Here is a 26,749-nt window from a genome sequence, read left to right on the forward strand (position 1 = left end):
TTGCAGGGGGCACACAGCTCCCACCCTCGCAGCCCCAGGGACCGCCACCTCCCCGGGGCTCTTATTTTTATTAAATAGAATGTGTGTGGGGGGCTTGAGCCCCCCCACATGCCCCGGGACCACCACCCCCCTGGGGCTTGTTCCAATTAAATGTGGGGGGCACGTGCCCCCCCACAGCCCCAGGGACCAGCACCTCCCCAGGGCTCTGTTTTAAAAAAAAAGTGTGAGGGGGGGCTCGAGCCCCCCACACGCCCCGGGGACCACCACCCCTCCTGGAGCCCTTGATGGCCCCGGGGACCGCCACCCCCCAGGGCCAGCTACTGCAATGACCCCCTGGGAGATTGCTGTTTGCTATGGCAGGACGGGAGCACAGCTCCTACCCTGACATAGCAAACTCTGCTTTGCTTGATTGAAGCAAGAGCAGGAAAACCTGCTCTTGCTTCAATCAAGCAAAGCTGAATTGCTTTTGAGGAAGGAGAGCTGCATGTCAGCAGCTGCCCTTGCTCAAAAGCAATGCCGGCACCCGCAGGGGGCGAGGATACGGTGGGACCATGGGGGCATTGGGGCTCCCCTATGGTCCCCAACGGTAAGGCCAGGCCCCGTGGGATGGGGTCCCCGGGGCCAGAAATGGCACAGGAGGGGTCCCCGCTCCCACAAAAAAACAAAAAAAGCAGGCCGGCCCCCAGGGGATGGGGTCCCCAGTGCCAATAATGGCCCAGGGAATGGGGGCCACGCGCCCCCCCTTCCCTGTAAGTTTAAAAAAAAAAAAGAAGAGGCCATGCCCTGGGGGATGGGGTCCCCTGGGCCAAAAGTGGCCCAGGGAAGTAATATGTGACGTCATCAGCAGTGCATTGCGGGGGCGCGAGTTATAGTTAGCTGAACTAACTATAATGACCAAAGTTCTCTGGTTTTGTACAAATGAAATGTCTAACTAACTATAACGTTCCTGAAACCAATGTTTTTTTCAGTGAATTTCTCTGTTTTTTTAAAATGCTAATTTCTAACTATAACGTCCCTGAAACCTATGTTTTTTTCACTGAATTTCAAAGGTTTTTTAAAGGCTTAAGGCTGTTGAGATCACGAAGCAGTCATGCCAAACATTATATTTCTTTTTACATTTTAAGCTTTTTTACATTATTTTAACTATGTTTTACTTAATTGTGTTCATTATTTAACTACTTTTATATTAGTTTTAATACATTTAAAAAATTCGATATTTTAGTTACCTATATTTCTAACAACGATATTTTGTACTCGATGTTTTAGTCCTTACCTGTTTGTAGATAGGGACTCAATATTCTGTCCCTCGATATTTTGGCTTCGATATTCTGGACAGTCGATATTCTGTCCATCAATATTTGAAGGCCCATTAGGATGGCTCACCCTAGCGGTGCTGGGACTGGCTGTCAGTGGTGCGGCGGTCCCGCACCAGCTATTTGGATGCCACCACCACCGGTGGCATCCTCCATTCCCAGCATTGTGGCGGGCGGTGCTCACAGCACCGCCCACCACAATGCTGGGAATGCACTGCGTGCATTGTCATGCCCAAGGAGACAGGCACCGCGAGGTGCCTGCCACCATGTCCATTATTACAAGTGCATGTGGATATAATGCACTTATAATTGGACGGATAGGATATCTGTCATGTTTATGACAAAGTATCCAGCCACCAAAATCTAAATCAGGCTCAAATGCACTTAGGGCCTAATTTAGATTTTGACACACAGCGTACTTTGTTACAAATGTGACAGAGGGCCTGCCCGCCAAACCCTCAGTCGGCCGGCCTTATTTAGAGATGTGAGTACTTTCAGTATTCTGTTGATGGATCCCCGATTGACTCTGTTGATGAAATACTTGCACCAAGTGTCCGACAGGGTAGGGGGTCGCCAGAGGACGAACATTACACCACCCACCCTATTTAGGAGAACATTTCCAGGGCGTGGGAGTCATTAATCTTTGTTTTTCAAGAAAGAACTTCCACTTTGAGAGCTTGTTTTTGCAAAACAAAAATAGTCTGAAGTTTGGTATATGGCTGTCAAAACCAACAGAGGCTATACACCAAACCTCACACCATGATCTATCCAGAATATGGATGTCATCGCCGGTTGCGCAGGGAGACACAAGCGTCACCCCACCTCAGCCACACTCACAGGCTGCAGCATGCGGCTATATGCTCCATCCCTCACCCACCCCCGCAGCAGAGGACTAGGAGCCCAGCCGCTCCCCACTCACCACTGCCTGCAGTCTGCTCCACCAGCCTGCCAGTCCTCAGGCGCAAACACAGCGGGGGTCTGACACACCCCCAGGCAAGTTCCTGGCTCAGTCTGCATCAGTCTATGCAGTGAGGTAGGCCACAGATCTTCAGGTGCCTTAGAGGATAGCACTAATCGTCACTGTCCTGGGCTCCGTGAATGCGCACAGCAGCAGTGGCAGCAGCCCCAGGACTCGGTCCTCGGGCCACACTGCCGATCGGTCCAGCACCCTCCGATCGGCAGGATCATTACCAGCAGATTAACCCCTCGCCGGCCGCGCGTAGAGTTGCTGCGGTGGGGAGAATCTTTGTCAGGCTGCGGCGGCTGCCATCTTGTCGCTCGTCAGGCAGAACGCGAAAATCGAATTTTCAGTCGTCACGATGCCAATAGATAGCCAGGATTCCTCCGCAGGTTGCAGGGTGCTAGTGTGATGTGGGACAGCCGTTTAAGGGCTTCAATGCTGCAATATTAGGCGGATTTTAGGCGGATGACAGATCAGTCGGGCCGAGCTGCACTATAGTGCGGCCATCTTGCCTGGCACCCTCTAGTGCCCCCCTGCTGACAAAATCTCACTAATGAGGAAATCTTCGCTACAAGGAATGGACTTTACTGTGGAACACTGACCTGGGGAGACCATGCCAATAATGATGGTCTCTCAGGAATATTCCATCTTCGTGAAGGGAACGTCCAGGAATTTAGGTAACTCTCTCCACTTTCAACTGGGAGGGGCACGTGTTAGACCTGAAAGCCTTAGGGCGGTCTTCCCCCAAGGATTTTGCCTGCTTACCTCCAATTTTGCTGAATTGGTTTTTGTTGGACTTAGGACTCTGTGCTCTTTACCACTGCTAACCAGTGCAAAAGTGCTTGTGCTCACGCCCCTAAACATAGTTTATTTGATATATACCTAATTGGCATATTTGATATACTTGTAAATTCCTGGTAAAGTGGAATACCAAATACACAGGGCCTGTAAATTAAATGCTACCATTGGGCTTGCAGCACTGATTGTGCCACCCACCTAGTAGCCCTTTAAACCTAGTCCCAGGCCTGTTATTGCAGCCTGCAGGCAGTGTTACACAGCCATGTTGGCTTGGCATTTAAAACCCCTTGCCAAGCCTTACTCACCCCATTTATTACATATGTCACCACTATGGTAGGCCCTAGGTAGCCTATAGGGCAGGGTGCTATGTAATTAAAAGGTAGGACATATGATTTTAAGTTTTATATGTCCTGGTTGTGAAAAACCTCCAAACTCATTTTTCACTACTGTGAGGCCTACCTCTCTCATAGGATAACATTGAGGATTCCTTATTACATTTAATAAGCTATAATTCCTAATAGAGAGAGGGTTGATTTGTCAATCAATCATGGATTTGTAGAGCACGCTAATCACCTGTGAGGGTTCCAAGCATTAGATCCAGTCTGCTTGGGATTTCAGTTGAAGAGCGAGGTCTGGAATCCCCTACTGAATTCCTGGAGGGAGGGAGGGAGTGATATGTACTCACGTAAATGGGGAGTCTGTTCTAGGATTTTGTGGAGAGGTAGGAGAAGGAACGACTTCCACTGTTGCTGCGGCTGATGCAGGGGTGTGGTGGCGGAGAGAGAGGCAGAGTACAGTGGTCTTGAGGGATGGTTGAAGCTCAGGTGGTGTTTGATGTATGCTGGTCCTTGATTGTAAAGGGCTTTGTTGGTCTACGTCAGGATCTTGAATTGGCATCTCTTGTGTACAGGGAGCCAGTAGAGTTTCTTCAGGTGGGGGTCATGTGATTCTGTCTGGGGAGGTCGAGGATGAGTCTGGCTGCCGAGTTCTGGATGGTATAAAGTCTCTTAAGGAGGTGTGATGTGATTCCTGCATAAAGAGTGTTGCCATAGTCCAGGCGACTGGTGATGAGGACTTGAGTGATGGTACATCTGGTGGGTACAGGGAGCCATTCGGAGATCTTACAAAGCATGTGGAGGTGAGGAAGTAGGCAGAGGAGACTGTGTTTATATGGCTCTGTTTAGTACCGATGGAATGGTATTGATAAATCCTCTTTAAAGTTGGATTTATTGGTAGTATTTTAAAAATGCCACTTTTAGAGAGGCATTTTTCCGCTCTTAGCCATTTGGTGTCTGCTGCCTGTCTCTGATCAGAGTATGGGTTGCATGACTGCTGGGCTTTGTGTACTCCATCTAGAGACCTACTCACAAAGGGAGCTTAGGTATGACTGAATGGGTCTTCCTGGGAGGATGGAAGGGAGGAGCTGGGCACAGCCTCACACTTACACCTGAATAGGCTGTGTCCTGTCCACACACAAAGGGCTGCATATCCTCGTACTGAGCCTGGAGCCATGGCAGGAAGGGAAGACCTCTGTGCACTTCAAAGACCCTTCTTTGAAGTCTACCCCACTTCAAAGGCACAACTGGGTATAAGTACTGGACCTCCGACACCACCAACTCATTACACTTCTGGACCTGTAACCACTCTGTTAAGAAGATGAACTGGTGTGCTGAAGGACCGCTACTCTGCTGGGCTGCTACTCTGAAAGAACTGCTGCCTTGCTGTGTGCCCTGCTACTCTCTGTTGCCTAGGTGCTAAAGATCGGACCAACACAACTTCAATCCAGAGTGACTCCAAGGGGTAGCTGACTAGCCTCCTCAACTGAACGTTCAGGGACATAAAAGAATTCCAACTACCCTGCTCCAATTGAATCATTGGAAGTGGGCATAAGGGATTGCTCCAGGGCAACCGAAGCATCCTTTGCTGAGAGAACAGAATCCGGACATCGCCACTGTTGCGGGAACATGACCAGTGCATTGCACTCGGAACCAGCGCTTCGCTGTCAGATTCACTGCATTGCTGCCACTGCATAGAAAGGATCGTAGCAGCGTGGAGAAACCCAGTGCATCGCCTGTGGAACATCACACTTCCGAAACAGTGCATTGTTTACAGAACTGATGCATCGCCACTGTTGGGTGGAGAAAATTGATGCATCACCTCGACTGCAGGATCAACACAGATGCATTGCTTGGCTGCACCCCTCATCTTCGTTGTCGCAACTGGGATCAAAGTACTTTTGTTCAGTGGGCCTCAGGGGGTCCCTGTATCCGGCCTATGCTCCATCGCGGTCAGCCTGAACTTTTGACTTTGTCCGGTGCGACCAGATATGCCAAATAGGTGCTTATTACTTCTAAGCAATATTTTGCAGTTCATTATTTTAAAATTCATATCTCATGTTCTATTTATTGGATTTTTGTCATTTTGGTCTTGTTTTATTATTTTGTGGTGTTTACACAATGTTACTGTTTGAAGTGTTGCACAAATGGTTTACACATTGCCTCTTAAGTTACGCCTGACCGTTCTCTGCTAAGCTACCAGGCGATGAGCAAAGACTACTTTAAAGGTACGTTGATGGCTTACCCTGACTAGGACAGTGGCGTTACACAGGCGCCCGCAGCCCCGGTGGTGCGGTGGGCCCCGTGCTGGAGGGGCGCCCTGAGCTGCAGGGAACCCCCTCAGCATAGTACTCTGGCCTGGGAGCGCTGGAGTAAATCCAGAGCGGGGCCCCTCCATGTACCTTGCAGGGGGGCCCCTCAAGTTTCATTACGTACGTGGACTAGGATTGATTGCTGGTTGACCCCAGTCAACCAGGAACCCAATTTCTAACACACACACATGAATATATATAACAAGTATTGGTATAGCCAATAGGTCTCGCCTTTGGGACCTTATAAGTGTTTAGCCATGCAACAGCAGAGAGGTAGAAGGGTGCAAAGCAGAGCATGAGGAGCATCTAGCAGCACCGGGCATGTCAGCATTTTTTACGGACCCCTATACAAACAACTATGCTGGGCCCCAAGTCACAAGTGCCTGTTCCGAAGTTTTAAAATAAAGTGTTATGGGAAAGAAAAAACACAGTAGCTCCAGTCTCCGCCACCAACTAATGATTTGAAATGCATCAGCTGAGATGAAAAAACACAAAATGCTAGCTTCGAAACCTATGCATAGATTTTATAGCACAAGCACCGGTGCTGTCAAAGCGCAGGGTCTGAGGAAAAGAGTCCTTTGGCAGTCCTAAGCATTAGTGCTTGCAGTGGGATGAGAATGGTAAGGGTTATCTTTAAAAGGGGCATGGTTAATGAAGCTTTATCTCGAAATCCTTTACAAGAGACGTGGTCTTAGATGAACAAAACAAATCAAATAAAAATTGGAAATATCTATGTACGTGAGTGTCACAGAGCACCAACAGAAGTGTCAAAGGAACTTCAAAAATGTCACAAAGTAGCAATTATCAGAGTTCCCTAGCTCAGAATCCTCTCCTAACTTGGTAGGTCTGGTCTAGAAAAATTCAAAGCAGCTCATATTGCAGTGGGCTGGATTTTTCCTCTTCTCAGGATGAGGTCAGCTGCCTATGAAAAGAGAGCTTGGTGAAAGACTACACCACAGCCGGCCCAACTGGGACTTATAGTCTTTCCAATGTCCTCCATTTTGTGAATGAAATTCCTCCAAGCTCATTCAAAGAAAAAAAAAAAAGCTCCCTGCGCAGATTCGCAGGGCAGAAAGCTCCATGCAAGGGCATGAAATGTAATCTCGGTCCCTGCCAGGCAATGCAGCCCTGGTTACACTGCCTGAAGGTCACCAACCCAGTGGAGAAGTCAGATAAGCTTGGTGAACTTCCAAGGCAGATGAGTCCGATACTGTGAGTGCGGAGCACGCGAGAGTTCTCGAGCCCACAAAGAGGGGGGTGGCGTTAGCTGTTTATAGCGTAGGTGGAAATGCAACGAGGTACAGTCGAGTTATTGTGATCTGCGCACAAGCTGTAGATACTGCCTGTTCTCACTTTAAATTAAAAAGAAAAAGGCTGGAAAATGTCATCAGGTCAATGTCAGCTACGGGATACATAATAGAATATTTCCAATGGTGGATTAAAAAACACAAGCAGAAAAACCAGGAAACAAATGCGCACACACACAAACAGCATATTTAATAAGTGATATTTTAAAAGATAGCCGTGACCTGATTTCCCTCACTTCCACCGATGCATAACACGCTAGGTTGGGTCAAAACGGTCTTGGACTTTTTCACCGTTATAGGTGTGGAATTAAAAAACAAAGCATGCAATGGTAGAGTCAAAGAAAAAAAAACAGGGCTAAGCAAAAGTGTAGAAAGACACCACTGATTTGAAGGCATGAATAGGAGGCATTGCAGCAGAAGTACCTTCTTTCTTTAAAAAATAAAACCTCTTAATATATAGGGGAAAAAAACACGAATTCAATATGGGACTGGCGTATTACTGGAGAGACAAAAAGAGAGCGAGTGAGTGGGCGATGAGAGAGGCGCGTGAAAGTGAATGTGATCGCGTGCTGTAAGGGTGCCCGGGAGCGATGCGCCTAATGAGCCATGACGAGAGGAAAGCCAGATGGTGCCTGTGCGCATAACTGTGCACGTAACTGCATGCTCTAGGCCACACAAAAAGCGTGTGGTGAGCTTTTTGAAGCCCACTTACTAAAAGTCTCGCCAGCGCAGCGCATGCGCTGGCTCAGGCGAGACCTAAAAACAAGGTTAAAGGGACATTAGGAATTGTAATTATATCTTACTTTACATTAAAAAACGAAAACCTTAGAAATTCACAGAATAAACCAAAGGCTAAAGCTACATTATACTTAGGTGAAAGAGACAGTTAACATGCCATTTTAAACTAAAAACAACACTGTTATTCACCAGTTATAGTTACCTCAAGTAATTATAAGTTGAGCTGAGTGGAAACACCAGGATTCAAACTGTGAGTGGCAGGTCAAACACTGATCCTTCAAGTGAATACATGAGTGTACAGATCCATCAGACTAATATAATCTGTTTGGTATTTTCAACATAGCATCATTGCACACAGTCAGTCAAAATTACTTTATTCGGTTCATAGCAAAAACCATAAAAGTACATTGAACATAAAACAGTACAGCCATTTAAAAAACAGTTGACATAAAATTACAATAAATAATTACTCAGACAATAAAAAGATATACACTATAACCATGTGATCTTTTTCCTCAATCTCATTGAAATTACTAAAAAAGTGGCAATATTAAATATTTCCCAAGGAGAACCCAACATCTGAAGATGCATGAGAGCTGGTTTCGCCTGTCTGAAGCCTTTATTTTTTAAAAGAGGAATGATATATTTTTTACGGATTGAAGACAGGTGTTCACAGAAAAAGATAAAGTGCATAGTGTCTTTTATTGAGAATCCGTCACACGAACAGATCCCCAGATCCTTCTCCTTAGTCCAGCCAGGGGAGTCAGTCAATAAAAGATGGAATTTGTTCAATCTGAACTTAATTAATAAAAAACGATGGTCCATCTTATTGACAATACCCAAGTAAGGCTCTGGAGTCAGTCAATAAAAGATGGAATTTGTTCAATCTGAACTTAATTAATAAAAAACGATGGTCCATCTTATTGACAATACCCAAGTAAGGCTCTAAACCGTTAGATGTAGTAATCAGCTGATGTGCCTTTACAGTGGGTTTAAGTAATTCTCTTTCCTCCCTTGTTAACATGGCCCTCTGTTTATGTGTGTCTTTTGCCCATTTTAAATCCCCCCTTACTATGGTGCTTGGGTTCTCAAATAACTCGGGTCGGCCCAAATACCTTGCTAGATTTTTAATATGGTTCAGCCACGGTATGGTTTTGCCATACTCTAGGGATAGGCAATCTTTTAAAATGGCATGGTTCAATTCTAGTTCAGGATTTAGCCAAATCGAGAGCCATTTCAAAAGTGGGGCAATGACTATACGATCAGTTAAATAGTCAATCCCACACTCTTGATGCACTATGTAGCTAGAAGTAGAACATGGGAGGGATAATAGTGATTTTAGGAATCTATTTTCTACAACTTGTAGATCAGAAATGTTTTTAAAACCCCACAAGTCTGCCCCGTATAATGCGATGGAGGTGCATTTTGCTACATAGACCTTCAACATGGCTTGCATGGGCTTCACCCCCAATTTGCGTCCAAATTCTAGGACAGCGAGTGTGGCCCTGGCAAATACATTGCGTTTGGCAGCCAATTGTGGGGCCCAAGTAGACTTGTCATCAAAAATGACACCTAAATAAGGGAATCTTGAGACCCGAGATAAAACATGACCTTCACAAGACATGGTTTTAACTCTCTTTGGGATAGAACCCACGAACATCACATGGGATTTGGAGAAGTTCACTCCAAGATCAAGTGCAATCATAAATTTAGCAAAAGAATCTATAAGCTTTTGGAGCCCTACAGCCGTACGTGCTAAGAGAGCGGCATCATCAGCATACAATAATGCTGGGATGTCAAATTTGCCTGCCCTAGGAATATCCTTACATGACTTAGTTAATGTAGAGCCCAATTCATTAATATATAAAGTAAAAAGCAGGGGGGCTAAAATGCATCCTTGCCTAACGCCATTGGTGATTCCAATTTTATCCGTGGAATTGCCCTGCCGGTCATATCTGACCGTGGCAGTGAGGTCTCTATTGCACACATTATTGTGGAGACTTGAATTTGACTATGGTCACACACTATCAGGGTGGGGACCGTCACATCCTTATAATCACACACCATCTCTCTGTGGACTTGAGCATCCCTATAATAGCACACTATCTCTGTGGAGAGCTGGCATCTCTATAATCAGACAGTATGTCTGTGGAGACCTGGCATCTCGATGATCACACACTATCTCAGTGGAGACCTGAGCATGTCTATAATCACAAACTATCACTGTGGAAACCTGGCCATCAATAAAATCACATACTATTTCTGTGGGGACATGGCATTCCTATAATCACACACTACCTGTGTGGGGACCTGGGCATCCCTATAATACCATAATAACACACTATCTCTGCTTGTGGAGACCAGGCATCTCTATAATCACACACTATCTCTGTGGAAACCTGACCATCCCTATAATCACACACTATCTCAGTGGGGACCGGGGTATCCCTAAACCTGGCCATCAACATAATCACACACTATCTCTGTGGGGACCTGGGCATCCCTATAATCACACACCATCTCTGTGGGGACCTGGGCATCCCTATAATCACACACCATCTCTGTGGGGACCTTGACATCCCTATAATCACACACTATCTCTGTGGGGACCTGGGCATACCTATAATCACACATTATCTCTGTGGGGACCTGGGCATAATTATAATCACACATTATCTCTGTGGGGGCCTGGCCATCACAATAATCAAACACTCTTTGTTTGGACCTGGGCATCAATATAAACAATCACGTGCTATCTTTGCAGTAGGACACTGCACCTGCCTTCTCTATGGGCAACCTGGTAACACCATTCTCACACACCATCTCAGTGAGGACCTAGACATCCTAAAAATCACACACTATCTCTGTGGAGAGCTGGGCATTCCTACAATCACACACTATCTCTGTGGGGATCTGGACATCAATATAATTCATCACACACTATCTTCTTGAGGAATTGATCATGGCTATCATCACACACTATCTCACTGGTGACCTTGCCATGTGTATAATCACACATTGTCTCTGTTGGGACCTGGGCATCAATATAATTACACTACTGCTTTGTGGGAATTTGAACATTATTATCATCACACACTATCTCTGCAGGGACATGTGTGTCTCATATAATTTTTCCATAGAGAGACTTGTACTTGACAGTTGTCACACACTTTCGCTGCAGGTCTGCAGTCACTATTGTTGTGGAGATGTGGGCAACCCTATTATCACACATTATCTCCATGGGGGCCTAGGCTTCACTATAATCATACAACACGACAATCCCTGCAGGACTTGAGCAAGACTATAATCTGTGCACGCAACTGGGTATGACTATAATAACCGACTATCACTACAGGGACTTGAGCATTACTATTATAACATTCTCTATGTGGGGACTTAACTATGATCACTCACTATCTCTGTGGGGTTTTGAACATACCTATAATCACACAATATATTTGAGGGACCTTCAACATGAATATAACCACACACTATCTCAATATGGTCTTCAAGGTGAGTATAATTAAACTCTTTATTTGTCGAGACCTGAGCATTAATGTAATGACACACTATTTCTACATGAACATCAGTATGACTATTATCGTATCCTATCTCTACAAGGACTTGAATATGACTATTATAACATTTTCTATGTGGGGACTTGAATATAATTATGACACACTCTCTCTGCACGAACCTGACAATCTCACACTATCTCTGGGGGAACTTGAACATGCCAATAATCACGCACTATCTCTGGGGGAACTTCAGCATGACAATCACACACTATCTCTGGGGGAACTTGAACATGCCAATAATCACGCACTATCTCTGGGGAAACTTCAGCATGACCTATAGCATGACCTATAAACTACAACAAAAACTTCCTACACCTATTTATTTAAAAATTAGGCAATATGTCCATGTAATAATATAGACCCCACAGTCAACAGTGTTTTAAGAACATGTCACTTCATTTATTTAGAACATGTCAATTCATTCAATTGATTCTTTTTTTCTCTTTTTTGTAAATATAGAAAACCTATACAAATATGTTTTATATATATAAAACAATTACAACCTGTCTAAAAAACCCACACCATACTGATATTGAACACACTGCCAATATGGCACATTTGACTACACATTCACAATAAACAAAAAATAATAACATGAGGAAAAAACACAATATACATAACAATGAGACAATGATGATAACATAAGACCAGCGCCAACGCGCGTTTCGGAGATCCTATATATCCAATATAGGCTCCTTCTTCAGGGCGTGTTCGATAGGTCTTTTAAATAACAACATATGCCAAACATCATTTCATATCCGACATCATGTGGTGGGGGCACTTTGCGTATATTCAAATATTGGCAACTGTTGATACTGTGGGCACAAAAAACCGCAATGAGTATAATCCAAGTATATTAAAGTTTAATTTAATTAAATAATGGCTGAAGTTGGGAACAAGAAAATAGAAAAGAAAAATGACACCCAAGAGGTCCGTAGTCACCAGAATGTGAAGTTGATAAACCGAAAAATTAGTGTGAATCGATAGGTATTAGAAAGAAAAAAGTTCTAGATTCCCATCACCTAGATAGTGAAAAATACTACAAATGAATACATACTCGGAACCAGCATTTTAATCAACAACCTTCGATATAGGGTTGACTTCAAGAGGAGTGAAACTTTATTTATAATTCACTGAATGACAAAGATAAGAATGATAAAGTGGCAGGATATATCATCAGTTGTATATATTTATACATTCATAGGAACTGAGGTCCTGCAGTTCTTTGAGAACACGTGCATATGGCATAATTATAGCCTAAAGGCGGATTTCCTATTGCTCTCAGGGGTTATATTAAGATGGAGTCAAATTAAAGGACAACCAGAGGCATAGAAATTGCGTATATTATCTCAGTGTAGTAACTTGGACAGAATAAAACGCTGTTGTGTATCATTCAACCACAACACTTACCGAAAGAAGCAAACGTCGGAAAGGCAATTTCGATGTCTGAGCCAAGTCTTATTAGGATAGGTGAGCGATGAGTCTTGTGTGGAAGAGATCAGACCCGTGGGGATGAACTTAGTATACCGACCCGGTATAAGGCTACCAAAGTTGCCTAGAAGAAAAAACCCGGACCAAATTATACTGCTGCTCACAGTAATTTAATCGGGTAATGGACGAATATTATAGAGTTAACTTACTCTTAACAGCCCTTCTAGCCGTATATTCAATGATTTTAAAAGCTTCTAAGTGGAGATATATTCTCTTGTGCTTAAATCGGGTGCCTCATAGTGTCTATAACATAAAGAGATAAAATAGAGGGTAGCCCGTCATATTTAGGCATATGTGGTCGCTGGCGCCTGATTACGGACGACAATACACAAAAACGGATTTATCTCCTTACCGGGCGATTTCTCAAACAAAGCTTCCGTGGTTCGTATCCTCCCGCTATCGGCGATGCACGCAATTGCGTGTAGCGTCTTCCTTATATGGGAGATCCGGGAAGTTATGCCTGGAGGTGGTAGGCATAGAAAGAGGACAGCTAGAGTCTGTCTTGTTTGTAAGGAGATGACGGAAATCGTGAAGGGACAAGGATTTTCTAAATACGCAGGTCCAGCTCTTAAGGTGACAGTAGTTGCCTCAATGATTTGTGCTGGAATGTAAAAGAATATATCGTGTAACCGCTTGGATCAGAGTGGAATTTAGTAGAGCTATATTGACAATATACATAGCATATAGCATCAGATACAAAGGGAAACTGTCTGTGCAGTAGATGTAGGTACTCAGACCTTTTAATAACTAAGTAGCAGACTGTTGACACAAAGGTACACAGGTAATCCATATATCCAAAGGGAGCATGAAAACATTTAGGTTTCTTCCCAAAAGATGTTTTAACAAGAAAGACTGAGCACTACATCTCAATGGTAATCTACAAAGGCCTAGGGGTACCTAATACTAGCTAGATTGGCTAGGATAACTTAAATGATAGCATTCTCCCAGGGGAGGTGTTCATTCAGACCTTTATCATATGTCTGGAGGACATACATCCAAAAAACTTCTCTTTTTTGTCTAAGTGCATCAGTGTTACCATTGTCAGGTGGTTGCACCTGTTCCAGAATTAACCAACGTAAATCAGAGACAGAGTGTTGTTTTTCAATCCAATGTGATACAAGCGGAGCCCCGGGACGTTTGTTAGAAATAGATGATTTATGTTCGCTAAACCGAACGCAAAATTCTCTGCAGGTTTCTCCAACATAGCCTTTGTCGCACGGACAAAGGATGAGATAGATCACATTTCTAGTGCGACAATTAGTCATACCTTGCAAAGAAAATTTCCGTTTCTGCCACATCAGTTCACTCGTTATAATGGCAAATTGGCAAGCATGGCAACAACCACATTTATGGTTACCATTGATGGGTTTGGTACCAGTAATGGATTTCTGAAGAAAAGGCCTAGTAACAGGTAATTTAGATTTGACTAGCGAGTTTCTCAGATTCTTATTGCGTCTAAACGCAAAGATGGGTTTTGAGAGGTTTCTTCTGCCATGATCAGAGTTAAGGATGTGCCACTCACTGTTGATAATTTGTCTAATCTTATGGTCTATATTAGAATGAGTGGTAACACAAACCAATTTGTCCTCGGTTTTAGTTGCTTTATTCTGTAACAGTGCTGTTCTATCGTAGTACTTTGCTCTTTTGTAGGCCTCTTTGATCAGTTTGAAAGGATAGCCCCTACTGGCAAATTTTTGTTTAAGTTCTTCAGCGTGAAGGTCGTAGTTCTGTATCGAAGTACAGTTCCTGCGTAACCGTAGGAATTGGCTGAAGGGAATGTTGTCTTTTTGACTACGAAGATGGTAACTAGAGTATTGAAGAAGTGTATTCTTGGCTGTAGGCTTCGTGTAGAGACTAACCTCAATCTTCTCATCTACAATCTGTATCCAAATGTCCAAAAATTCAATTTTGGAACTTCAGCATGACAATCACACACTATCTCTGAGGGGACTTGAACATGACAATAATCACACACTATCTCTGCGGGGACTTCAGCATGACAATCACACACTTTCCTCTAAGGGGACTTGAACATGACAATAATCACACACTATCTTTGCAGGGACTTGAACGTGACAATAATCACACACTATCTTTGCGGGGACTAGAACATGCCAATAATCACACACTATCTTTGCGGGGACTTGAACACAACAATAATCACACACTATCTTTGTGGGGACTTGAACACACCAATAATCACACACTATCTTTACGGGGACTTGAATACACCAATAATCACACACTATCTTTGTGGGGACTTGAACATGCCAATAATCACACACTATCTTTGTGGGGACTTGAACATGCCAATATTCACACACTATCTCTATGGGGACATGGGCACTTCTTGAATAACACTCTATATTTGCATGAATTGCAGCATGACTGTCATTGTACACTATCTGTAGAGGGACCTGACTATGATCAAACATGATTATCATCGGACACTGTTTTGGAGGATTTCAACATGTCTATAATCACACACTATCTGTGTGAGAACCTGCCATCCCTATAATGACAAACTATCTCATGTGACTAAAACGTAACTAGTATCAAATACCACCTCATTGGGGACTTAAGCATTAGTAAAACCACACATAATCTAGGCAGGACTTGAACATAAATATAAACACACACTATGCCTATAGGAACTTGGGAGTGACTACATTGAAACACAATTTAAAAAAAATCATGCCCTATCTCTGCAGTGGCTTGAAATGATTAGCATCAATTACTCTCTCTGTCTACTGTAGAACATTACTATAAGAACATACAAAATCTTTGGGGCTTATCATCGCATAACATGCAAAGAAAATGATGCCTAATGGCGAGGTTGATGAAAATGAACTAGGTAATCTCAACTTGACTTTTCTATCCGACCACATTGCAGGATGTTTGGCCTCTAAATAATCTTAACATTGTGTTGTTTCCTTATTCTTGAAAGTTTGTGAGCACTCAGTAACAGGCTAAATATCTGTAAATCTCTTTCCAGGGACTTCATATGCTATAGGCCTCCGCTGAGAAATTCATTATCATCACAGTCCATGTCCTGTGTGCTCGTAGGACACAATGAGCTATTTATATATGACTAAACTATCATGTAATTTAAGTACAGCACTGAAAAATTACATTTAGCCATTTGTTTATGAAGGCATTCAATCACAAATGATAATTATTGAGTAAGTCCCCACAAGGATGGTAACACATGTTCAAGACCCCACAAGGATGGTTCTGTACGCACGATTAAAAAACAATATTTTTGCAAATTTGAAGCAGGATCCTGTTTTATGAATTTTTTCTTAACATATTTCTGTTATTGGCATATTTTTAAATCATTGGGAAAGGTTAGTCCCCACAAGGCAGGTGTTCACACATAGTCCCCACAAGGATGTGTGTGTGTGTGTGTGTGTGTGTGTGTGTGTGTGTGTGTGTGTGTGTGTGTGTGTGTGTGTGTGTGTGTGTGTGTGTGTGTGTGTGTGTGTGTGTGTGTGTGTGTGTGTGTGTGTGTGTGTGTGTGTGTGTGTGTGTGTGTGTGTGTGTGTGTGTGTGTGTGTGTGTGTGTGTGTGTGTGTGTGTGTGTGTGTGTGTGTGTGTGTGTGTGTGTGTGTGTGTGTGTGTGTGTGTGTGTGTGTGTGTGTGTGTGTGTGTGTGTGTGTGTGTGTGTGTGTGTGTGTGTGTGTGTGTGTGTGTGTGTGTGTGTGTGTGTGTGTGTGTGTGTGTGTGTGTGTGTGTGTGTGTGTGTGTGTGTGTGTGTGTGTGTGTGTGTGTGTGTGTGTGTGTGTGTGTGTGTGTGTGTGTGTGTGTGTGTGTGTGTGTGTGTGTGTGTGTGTGTGTGTGTGTGTGTGTGTGTGTGTGTGTGTGTGTGTGTGTGTGTGTGTGTGTGTGTGTGTGTGTGTGTGTGTGTGTGTGTGTGTGTGTGTCCCGTCCCGTCCCCCTCCAAAACATACCGGCCGCCACTGTGTAGAATCTGACAAGGATGTCCAACAACAGGTGGTGTCTCTGCCCATTTCTTATACTCATCATGCCAGGTGTTAACAAGATAAATTGTGCTAGTCAGACTAACAGTCCACACAGCTGTTTCGCTCAACTTGAAAAGTCTCCCAAAGTCCCAGCCAAGAAGAATTTTTCACACAGTAAATCACTCAGTTTGAATGGTTGTTATTGTTGTTCTCTGTGACTCAGTTAACACCAACAGCTTTAATTTTCTGTGTATAAATGCTAATGCAAAGGATTTTATATAGTGCGTGTAACTGGGCACAGTGGATTGGTGAGATAAAATTATTTTATCTCACTTTTTACTCAAGTGGAGAAGCTGGGGCAGAAGTCAAGTCTCCATGTTCCACAACAGGCTGCTTAACCTTCGGACCATACCATTTCTCTACAGGGTTGGTTTACCACTCTACTGTAGGTGCACATACACATCACATCTTAGACACAAGTCTTTCCCCCTATTATATGCATTGTGTGACTGACATTGGTTTTCCAAAATAAGCCACTTTAAAGTGAAGTAAATGGAGTTTAATTGGAAGTGACATCACAAGTGTCTCTGGTGACAAACTGGTCTGTTGACAGATCAAGAAATACCACATGTAGTCTGAGTTAGGACAAGGGTTTTTTTTTCTTCTCAGTGCGCTGGCTGGTCTTTCAAACTGGAGACAAAACGATGAATGACAAAGAAGGACATGTGCTTAGATAGATATACAGTGTGTAATACAAAGGAATCTGCAATCCTTAAAATCTCTAGTCACCTGTAGTAACGAAATGTCATAGCTGCTGAACTGTAATAAGGTATCACAGTTGAGTTGTAATGCCTGCTTGCAGAGCCAGCAGCCAAGATAAAAGACGGGACACAAAGCATAATTATTGCTGCACTTTAAACAACGACAACGGGAGCTGGCATTTCATTCTTCTGATCTATTTTTCTAAAACTAACAGTGATCAGCAGAAGAAGATATTTATGGTAACGTTTATTGTTTCCACAAACTAAATTATTACAGGAAAGACAGAATCTCTCTGCGTGTTTCTAAACGTTCAGAGTTAAAACATTTTTTATCTAAATTACATTAAACTGATACGCACGAGTTTTCAAAATGCTGCTGGCGGCCGGGTGCGCGCGTGCACGATCGCGTGAACGCAAGCATTAGGCCAGCCAGCAGCACTTTGAAAATCCTACAAAATGTCTCTCCGAGCCAGCGCATGCGCTGGGCTCAGCGAGACCTAAAAATGAGAAGCCAGAGAATGTATTGACTGACAGAACTAAACTTCTTTGTAAGGATGTTAATCTGTGTGCCATAGACTTGAATCATTTAAGTCTTTAAGCAGACATAAATGTCAACATTAAAAATGAGGATTGTAGTAACCCATACCACAGGCGTAACTGGTGATGAAAAACATCTCTGAAAAATATACAGATTTGCCTGGTTTATACTCTCTGGCTGTCCCCTGCACAAACTCAGAGATTGTAAAGCTCAGCTAGCCTTCAGACATTCCTTCTTTGTAATTATCTACCTCAGCCAGTCCTCATCCCACCTTCAACATCCAGACTTGATCAGATTGTTAGATCTCATTAGATACAATCAGAATGCCCTCAGAATCCTTGAGCTTGCTTCCAGAGACACTAAACATCTTACCTCTCTATGCCCTCCAGCGGGTCCTAATCCACTTTTGATTAGCCCTCACAGACCCTAAGTTTACTCTTAGGTACCTCCAACATGCTGGTCATCCTGTCTTCAGTCACCACAGCTGGTCTTTACACTTCAAATCAGCTCAACACTGTGCTAGCTTTCAGATGTGTGTGCAGCTCCTCATAAGTACCTTGCTGAACCCTGAGAAACCCTCAGATCTCTCCTCTAGACACAATCAGCAAACTTCAGAAAGTGTCATCAATCCTCCAGACACCCCCACTTGCGCCCTAGACACCCCAACATCTGGCTGTCATACACCCTCAGAGAACTTAACTTTAACTTGACAAAAATGTCCTGAACTTCACTGGCTGGGGACACAGTCCCCATCACCGAGCTATTCCACTGCTTCTGAGCACAGGTGGATAGCCTTCAATAGTCTCAGAAAGGCCACTGCACAGGCAGTGGAACAATGCTACACTTTTATCATGAATGCTGAACTTCACAGTACTCCAAAGGACAGGTTACAGTGAGAGTATCCGCAGTAAGACCATTTCCATTACACTTGTATGAAACTGATAATCACCCCCAACCATACAGGAAATCTGTACCCAACCCCACCTGCCAAACATTCCTCACAGGTGGGGCAGTGCAGTCCCTCTTCAAATATTAATGAACCACCTAACCATAGAGAAGACAGAACTTTACTATACCTGTCTTGACCACTCTGCTGCCCCTACCAAATAACATGGTCCCATGTGAAGTTTCCATTTATTTATTTATTGCTGTCGATGTGCCACATGACACTGAGATCTGTTAAGTAAACAGCTGAAAGCTGCAAGGCTGGCATTGCCTACAACCTACAGCCAGACAAGTTACTCTAATACCAACATCTTAAAAGCATATGGATCTGAGCCAAACTTTGATACGCAGCAGTGGAGTGCAATGAAAGATCATAAAACTCTACCACAGAGAGGTCACCAAGACATCCTCTGAAACACAGAAAAGAGTCATATCTTCCCTGATTTGGGGCTATCGATATATACCATAGTAACATGTTTATCTTGAGAGATAGGGAGGTTTTGACATAAAATGCGATTATGACTCATTACTCCACCCAGAATATAGAATAAACACAGAAATCTGTTTTTAAACAAACCAATGTCCAAATTTTCTCTTTCATATGGTCTGCTTTCTTTTTCAGAGTCGAAATGTGTACGTGAAAAACCCAACCAGCCACACCCCCTCCTCTTCCCCATAACTATCGATTTGGGAAAAAGGGGGTGGTGATGGACAGAGTTTCTGAATGATGCAGAATACTCTTACCAAGTCAAGAGATCATGGTTTTAATCCATCACCGTTTTTTAGCTCACTGCACCATCCCAGCTCAGAACCTGGCTACGTGCAAATTAGTCTGTACCTGTCCCAGTGCATGATGGGAACAGGGCAAACCAAACTACCAAGCCAATTCTTATACTGGGAAGGAAACAAGCTTCCGGGGACCGGTTCCCCATAACTATGCACACTCCTCGGAAGCGCAGCAGACGAGCGCAGCGGGCGCGCCCTCAACACGCCGAAGACACGCCAAAGACTAGCCCGTCTGTGCCCGTCTGGGCCAGTACGGGGCATGGAGCAGAAGACTATGCTCCCCCCACCCACAAAAGGCTGGTAAGATCCCCTGCGGAACTAAGAGCGCTACGCCCAATCACTAACATGAGGTGCACAACACTCAATCTTCACAAAACAGGAGTTACCTCCTGCAAAAACTGCAAACTTATCACCACCATCCGCCAACCCTATCCTGACGCTGCTAGGAGGCACAGGAAACGCAAACAGCCTTGCAACGTTGAGGCACAAAAATACGTGTTCTACAGTACAAACTGCCGCTCACTACCTAAACACAAATTGGACATCTTCAACCTCCTATTGGATGATAACCCTAGCGTCCTCTTCTTGACAGAGACGTGGCTGCACGAGAGTGCTGGCCCAGACGTTGCTACTGCCCTCCCCGCCAATTATGCAATCACTAGGATAGATCGAAATAAACAGCTAGGAGGTGGAATAGCAATTATCTTTAACAGAGACTTGAAATGTACGTTAGAACAAGTTGCCATCCCTGACTGCGAAGTCGGCTTTGTCAAAATTTCTCTGAACCCGAACTTCACGATGTCAGGCTTATTGATATACCGGCCCCCCCGGAAATTCATCCCAATGGGCATCAAATTTAGCCAACTATATCACTCCATACTACATTGCCTCAAAACATTTCTCACTTATTGGTGATCTAAACTTACATCTTGATGACCCTTCCATTCCCTTTTGCTCTAATTTGTTAGATGATTTGAAGGCCCTAAATTTGACCTTAGTCAATACTGAACCTACACATAAAGCGGGCCATCTGCTCGACCCCATTATCTCCAATATCAACAAGCTACAATGGCATAACACCACTCCCATTTGTTGGTCTGACCATCATTTAATAAAATTCAGCGTAAATCCCCCACTTACCTCCACTATGCAATCTGACTTTCCAGCTACGTCCAGGAAAAACTGGAAGCTACTGGACCTGGCCAAACTAAATTTAGCACTCCATGAAAACCCTCCTAGAAACGGTCACAACATGGACAGCCTAGCGGTAGCTACTCACAAATGGCTCAGCGACGCCGCTGATCACTGTTTACCCACCCCTCATATCAAAGGAAATAGACACCGCCACCCTGCCCCATGGTTCAATGACTTTGTAAAAACTGAAAAATCGAAATGCAAGGCACTTGAGCGTCAATGGCGAAAAGACTACGCCCCTGACGCAAAAAAGACCTACCATGAAGCCAGGAATTTATATCATACTGCCTGCGCAAAAGCACGAGCCTCATTCGTTTCTCATACCATTACGGAAGCAACAAATAAGCCGAAAACTTTGTTCAACATAGTCAAAGAACTAGCAGGCGCACAAACCACAGCCTCGGCTCCCCCACTGAACACTCAACAATGCCAAGATTTAGCATGTTTCTTTACTGAAAAAAATCGAGAAAATCATCAGGGACATTAATAATGATCCACCCCCTTTTTCTGACTCGGAACATGCTCCCTCCTGTGAAAATACCCTGGAAGCCTGGTCTCCCATTTTGAAAACCATTTTTAAGAACATCAAGTCCGGCTCCCCCAGGGATCCTATCCCGATTAAAATAATTAAACAACTGGACGATCGCTCCCTGGAAATCATCGTAGATACGCTTAACTCCTCGTTTGAACTTTCTACAGTCCCGACCCTCTGGAAACACGCCATGATAACGCCATTGCTAAAAAAGCCCACAGCAAATCCGGAAAGTCCAGCCAACTATAGACCCATATCCCTGCTCCCTGCCTTCTCCAAATGCTTGGAGAGACACGTCCACTCGGTCCTATCCACCTTTGCCGAAGAAAACTCGCTTTTGCACCCCTCACAATCGGGTTTTCGGGCTGGCTTCTCGACAGAAACCACCCTTCTAGGAGTTACGGAACATATCCGGAATCTCCTCGATAAAGGTCAGACGGTCGCGCTCGGTCTTTTAGATCTGAGCGCGGCCTTTGACACCGTATCCCACGAAACTCTCATCAAGGCATTATACAGAAATGGTGTCCGTGGAAAAGCGCTTAACTGGATTCGATCCTTCCTGGCGGAACGGACGTTCCAAATAACATCCTCACTGGCCTGTTCCGACACCTTCAATGCCCCCCACGGCGTGCCACAGGGATCTATATGGAGTCCCCTGTTTTTTAATCTTTACCTCAGACCCCTATCTGATTTAGCCAAAAAATCTGGACTTACCCTCATGACCTACGCCGACGATTCCCAAATTATATTCTCCCTATCTGAATCCTGTCCGACATTCCCATCTCTCCTCAAATCAGGGCTTCAAAACATCCTTAATTGGATGACAAGAAACCAATTAAAGCTCAATGGAGACAAGACAGAGATTCTTCTCTTAGGAAAACGTCAAGATCTTTGGAATCCTTCACACTGGCCAAACCAGATGGGTAATTTTCCTACCCCAGTGACTCAAGTTCGTAATCTGGGAGTCATCTTGGATAGCTCCCTCTCCATGAGCCAACAGGCCAACAAAGTTGTCGGCCTATGCCTTACCATCATCAAATGGCTGAGGAAAATCATTTGGATGCTGCCCTCTTCCACTCAAAAGACCGTAGTCAATGCCCTCATAACATCACGGCTTGACTACGGCAACATTTTGTACCTTGGCTCAAATAAAGCGGTAGTCAGTCGACTACAACTTGTCCAGAACGCTGCAGTCCGACTACTGTGCAGAATCCCTAAAAATTCCGGAGTCTCGAGCTACCGTCGGGAACTCCACTGGCTCAGGGTAGAAACCAGAATCCGTTTTAAAGCCCTGAACTACATGTTCAGAATCAAAGCAGGTCCTGCACCCAAATACCTTCTAGCTCTGGCTCACCCCTACACTCCCAAGCGTAATCTTCGCTCGCAATCAGCTACCAACTTCTGTGTACCAAGATTTAAATTGGCAAGAATGGGAGGCAGATCTTTCGCCCACCTTGGACCATCCCTCTGGAACGCACTCCCTCCCTTCATTCGAAAGGAGGAAAACCATGTCAGGTTCAGAAGGCACGTCAAGACCTGGCTATTCGAACAATAACAAGAATAGCCAGTAAATTCTCCTGACATCGTTATGCTGTGTCTCGGCGCCAGGAAACCCTTTTTGGGTAGCTGTAGCACCTTACAAATTTAAAAAATAAATAAAAATTGGAATTACAATGAAACTAGGGCCTGTATAGCTCAGTCCAAGTTCTATTTTATAATCAGTGGTATTATACCAGAGGGAAGGAAAACTGAGAAAGATTGAGCCTGGAGTACAAAAGGAATACGTTCAGAAGCGTTACTGACAACAAACAAAGATCTTCGAAAGTGGAGTTAGTCTTACAGAAGGAGAAACATGAAGACCCTGAAAGAGTGGGTCAGTGGAGAATAAGGCCCGAAGAGTCAAGTGGTGGTTCCAGTATAGCAGTATAGCATTTTCCAAGACTTCAAATCCAATTGTTATGAAAAGTTGCTTAACTCTTGTTGCAGAACAGGTGAAACTCTCAGATTTATGATAAATATTCTTTTTTTGGGCAATATGAAGGTTCTTAAAAGCAGAGGTTTTTACCTTTTTAATCTTGTTACGTACAATGTATGTATCTCATGTACATCATTTTGAGTCAAGTTCCCCATACCTTCTTCCTCACCTGCAATGTTACCTTCACAGCTGTCACTCTGACCTGTGTCTTCATGGTCCATCTGGGCTTCTTTTGTTTGTTTGGTTTTCTGGAGCAACACATCGGAAAGAGCAGTGGTACCTATTAATGAATAAACACATAATTAGGATTTTTAGTACTTATTTTTTGTGAATTTCTGAGGTACCGCTGTGTTTTATTGACTTATGTAAATCAGTGTTTATGACATCCTAAAGATTTGCCAGAAATAGTGTATTTCTAGTGTCTACAAAGGTTTGGTTTTTTGGTTTTAAAGCTTTATTCGACATTTGTCATAAAAGCATTCCCCTATCCCTAATACAATAAATACTACATATAAAAAATACTTCTAAAAATACATATTAAACATGAAATGTCGAATAAATACATAATAAGAATACAAGTACTTCAATTTATCAGATTTCTTAAAATATAGATTTTTCTATAAATAAAATACAATAATCCATATGGCAAAGTGCAAGATTAGGAATATACATAATTTCATTACGATGCGATTACCATAAGTGAACGAGTACGAATTAACCATGACCAAGCCAGAAATTTTGCTACCCCAACCACAAGCAATATGGAACAATCTGTTTCAAGTATCCTTAGGGCTACGGATTGGCTGCGGGTTCCCAAACTAGAGCACACAGGTTTTAACCATTTACGTCTTGGGGACGAGTACAATGGGCAACAGAACAAAAGATGGGAAATGTGCTCAATTTGTTCATTACAGTGGTGGCAATGTTCATCCCATGCTGGGGACCAGTGCTTCTTAAACGCATTCACCGGGAGTGTACCTATGCGAAATTGAAAATAAAGTTTTCTATCATAGGGTTTTTCAATAATATCCCAAAAAATTTCGCAAGAAGGGTACATTTTTATGTCTAAGAAGCGAGATGTTAGGCTTGTGCTTGTGCCGTCACTAAACATTGTAAGATATACCATTTCCCAATATAGATCTTTCAGCTTTGCCTTCGTAGGAAAGCAGGTTACGTCTTTGGTGTCCCATAGATGATTCAAGTTCAATTTTATAAGGAGTCCCCGGAGCTCCCTTAGCCATGGGATAGTATGGAAACGGTCGAATTTAATAACGTCCGTCAGTGCCGCCGCATAATGGCTTAATTCTGGGGTCACCATAATCCGTCTCCAATATAGAAGAGGGCGTAGCCTCGCTATGTCCTCTATTCCTTTTCTTCCCATATCCAATTTTAGTGGGATTGTGGGTGTGCTTTGGGGGACCATCACAATCCCTCGTAAAAACCTGTTTTCTGCTCGGCCCAGTTCTCTCAAATTAGAAAACCCCCATAATTCAGAGCCATATAAGCAAGCCCCCAGTACTTTCATAGAATATATTTCCAACACACAATTTACTGGCTTTGTCAGCGAGGAGCGGTGTTTTAGGGTAATTGCGCCTGCTAGCTGCCTAAACTTTAGTAAAGTTGTGGTTATGTGTGGTTTCCAACTCATTTTTCCTTGTAGAGTGATACCTAGGTAAGAGAAAGAGTCCACCCTTTCTAAGGGTGTACCTTTATATTTTATTACACCTTTGAAGGTGGACTGCTGGTTGAGGCACATGAATTTTGTTTTGGAGGTGTTCAGTTCAAGGCCCCTCTCGTCACAAAATATACCAAAGGCATCAACCACTTTTTGAAGCCCACTGGGGGTGCGGGAAAGTAAGAGCGTGTCATCCGCGAACATGAGGACAGGTACACGAGAGCCTGCGATTACTGGGGCGTCACTAGCAATCTTCTCTAGATGCTCAACGATACCATTTATATAAATTGAGAAGAGAGTCGGTGCTAGGACACACCCTTGCCTCACCCCACGTTCTACCGGAAAGGGATCAGTTACTTCTCCTTGCTTGCCCCACCTTATTCTTGCAAAATTATTTTCGTGGAGACGAACAAGGAGCGTAAGCAATTCCTGGCTTAAGCCCACGTCCGCCAAGGTCTGCCAGAGTTTTTCTCTGGGGACCAAGTCGAAAGCGGCTTTTAGGTCCACAAAAACTGCATACAATGTCCCCTTCTTTAGAGTAACATTTCTCCAGTAGATGGTTAAAAAGTGGAGGACTTGATCAACGCTGCTAGTTAGAGGGCGAAATCCAGCTTGATAAGATGACAAGATATTATTTTCGTTGATCCATTGCTGCAGTTTATTTTGGACTAATCGGCCCATTAGTTTTTGTGCTGTATCAATCAGACTAATGGGTCTATAATTTTTGGCCAGGGTTCTATCACCTTTCTTGAATATGGGAATAATTTCGGCTCCCTTCCATGAGGCAGGCACTTTCCCTCCCATTGCCACCGCATTAGCCAGCATTGCAAAATAGGTACACCAGGAATTACGATCCGATAAAAATATATCAGCCGGAATTCCATCCATGCCTGGAGCTTTGCCCCCAGCCACACAATCCAGTACAATGCTCACATCCTTTTCAACAAATATTGGAGATTTGTAGAAGACTTGTGGAGGCGGACAACCAATGATAAATATGGGATTACAAGCATACTGTGGTTGGAAGTATTCCACCCAATTGCTTTTCGAAACATGGTTCGTAGGATGGAGTGCTGTGCCACCCTTTTCCCATTTTACTGTGGTCCAGAAGCGCTTAGAATCCTTGGAGGCACACGCCTCCTTGAGTTCGCGCCAACATTCCTCATCCCAACGCTTCTTTGCCAGTTTTTGGACCTGTCTATACTGGTTTCTCGCCAACCTTACTGCTGTTGCATTTCCTGTTCTCAGTTCCACGCTAAGGTTATCTCGTGCTATCCTGCAACTCCTGTCATACCACCCTTTACTCTCTTGGACTTTTTTCTTTTTATTTGAGGCTACTGTTTTGACAAAGAAACTTTGAATTTTCGAAAATAGTTTCTCGTGGGCAGCCATCATGTAGTCTGTAAAATCAGTCCTCCCATAATGGCACTTAATCTTGAATACCTCGGTCACCACTAATTCCTTTAGAGTCTCTAGATTGACAACATCTTCTAAGAGCATACTCCACTTCAGGTGGCGAAGATTGTTTGAGCTTACAAGATCTTGCGT

General features: G+C 43.7%; 1 protein-coding gene across 4 annotated transcripts in view; it reads right to left on the reverse strand.

Moving 5' to 3' along the window:
• The window catches only part of LOC146858944 (uncharacterized), a 165,602-nt gene that overhangs the window by 125,175 nt on the left and 13,678 nt on the right, over window positions 1-26,749 (reverse strand). For all 4 annotated transcript variants that reach the window (XM_085649589.1, XM_085649587.1, XM_085649588.1 and 1 more), the window contains exon 4: window positions 23,696-23,806. In XM_085649589.1, the coding sequence (XP_085505715.1) occupies window positions 23,696-23,806 (111 nt within the window). The remainder of the gene's footprint in view (window positions 1-23,695; window positions 23,807-26,749) is intronic.

This window comes from Triturus cristatus, chromosome 3_2, assembly GCF_964204655.1.
Source record: "Triturus cristatus chromosome 3_2, aTriCri1.1, whole genome shotgun sequence".
Taxonomy (NCBI): Eukaryota; Metazoa; Chordata; class Amphibia; order Caudata; family Salamandridae; genus Triturus; species Triturus cristatus.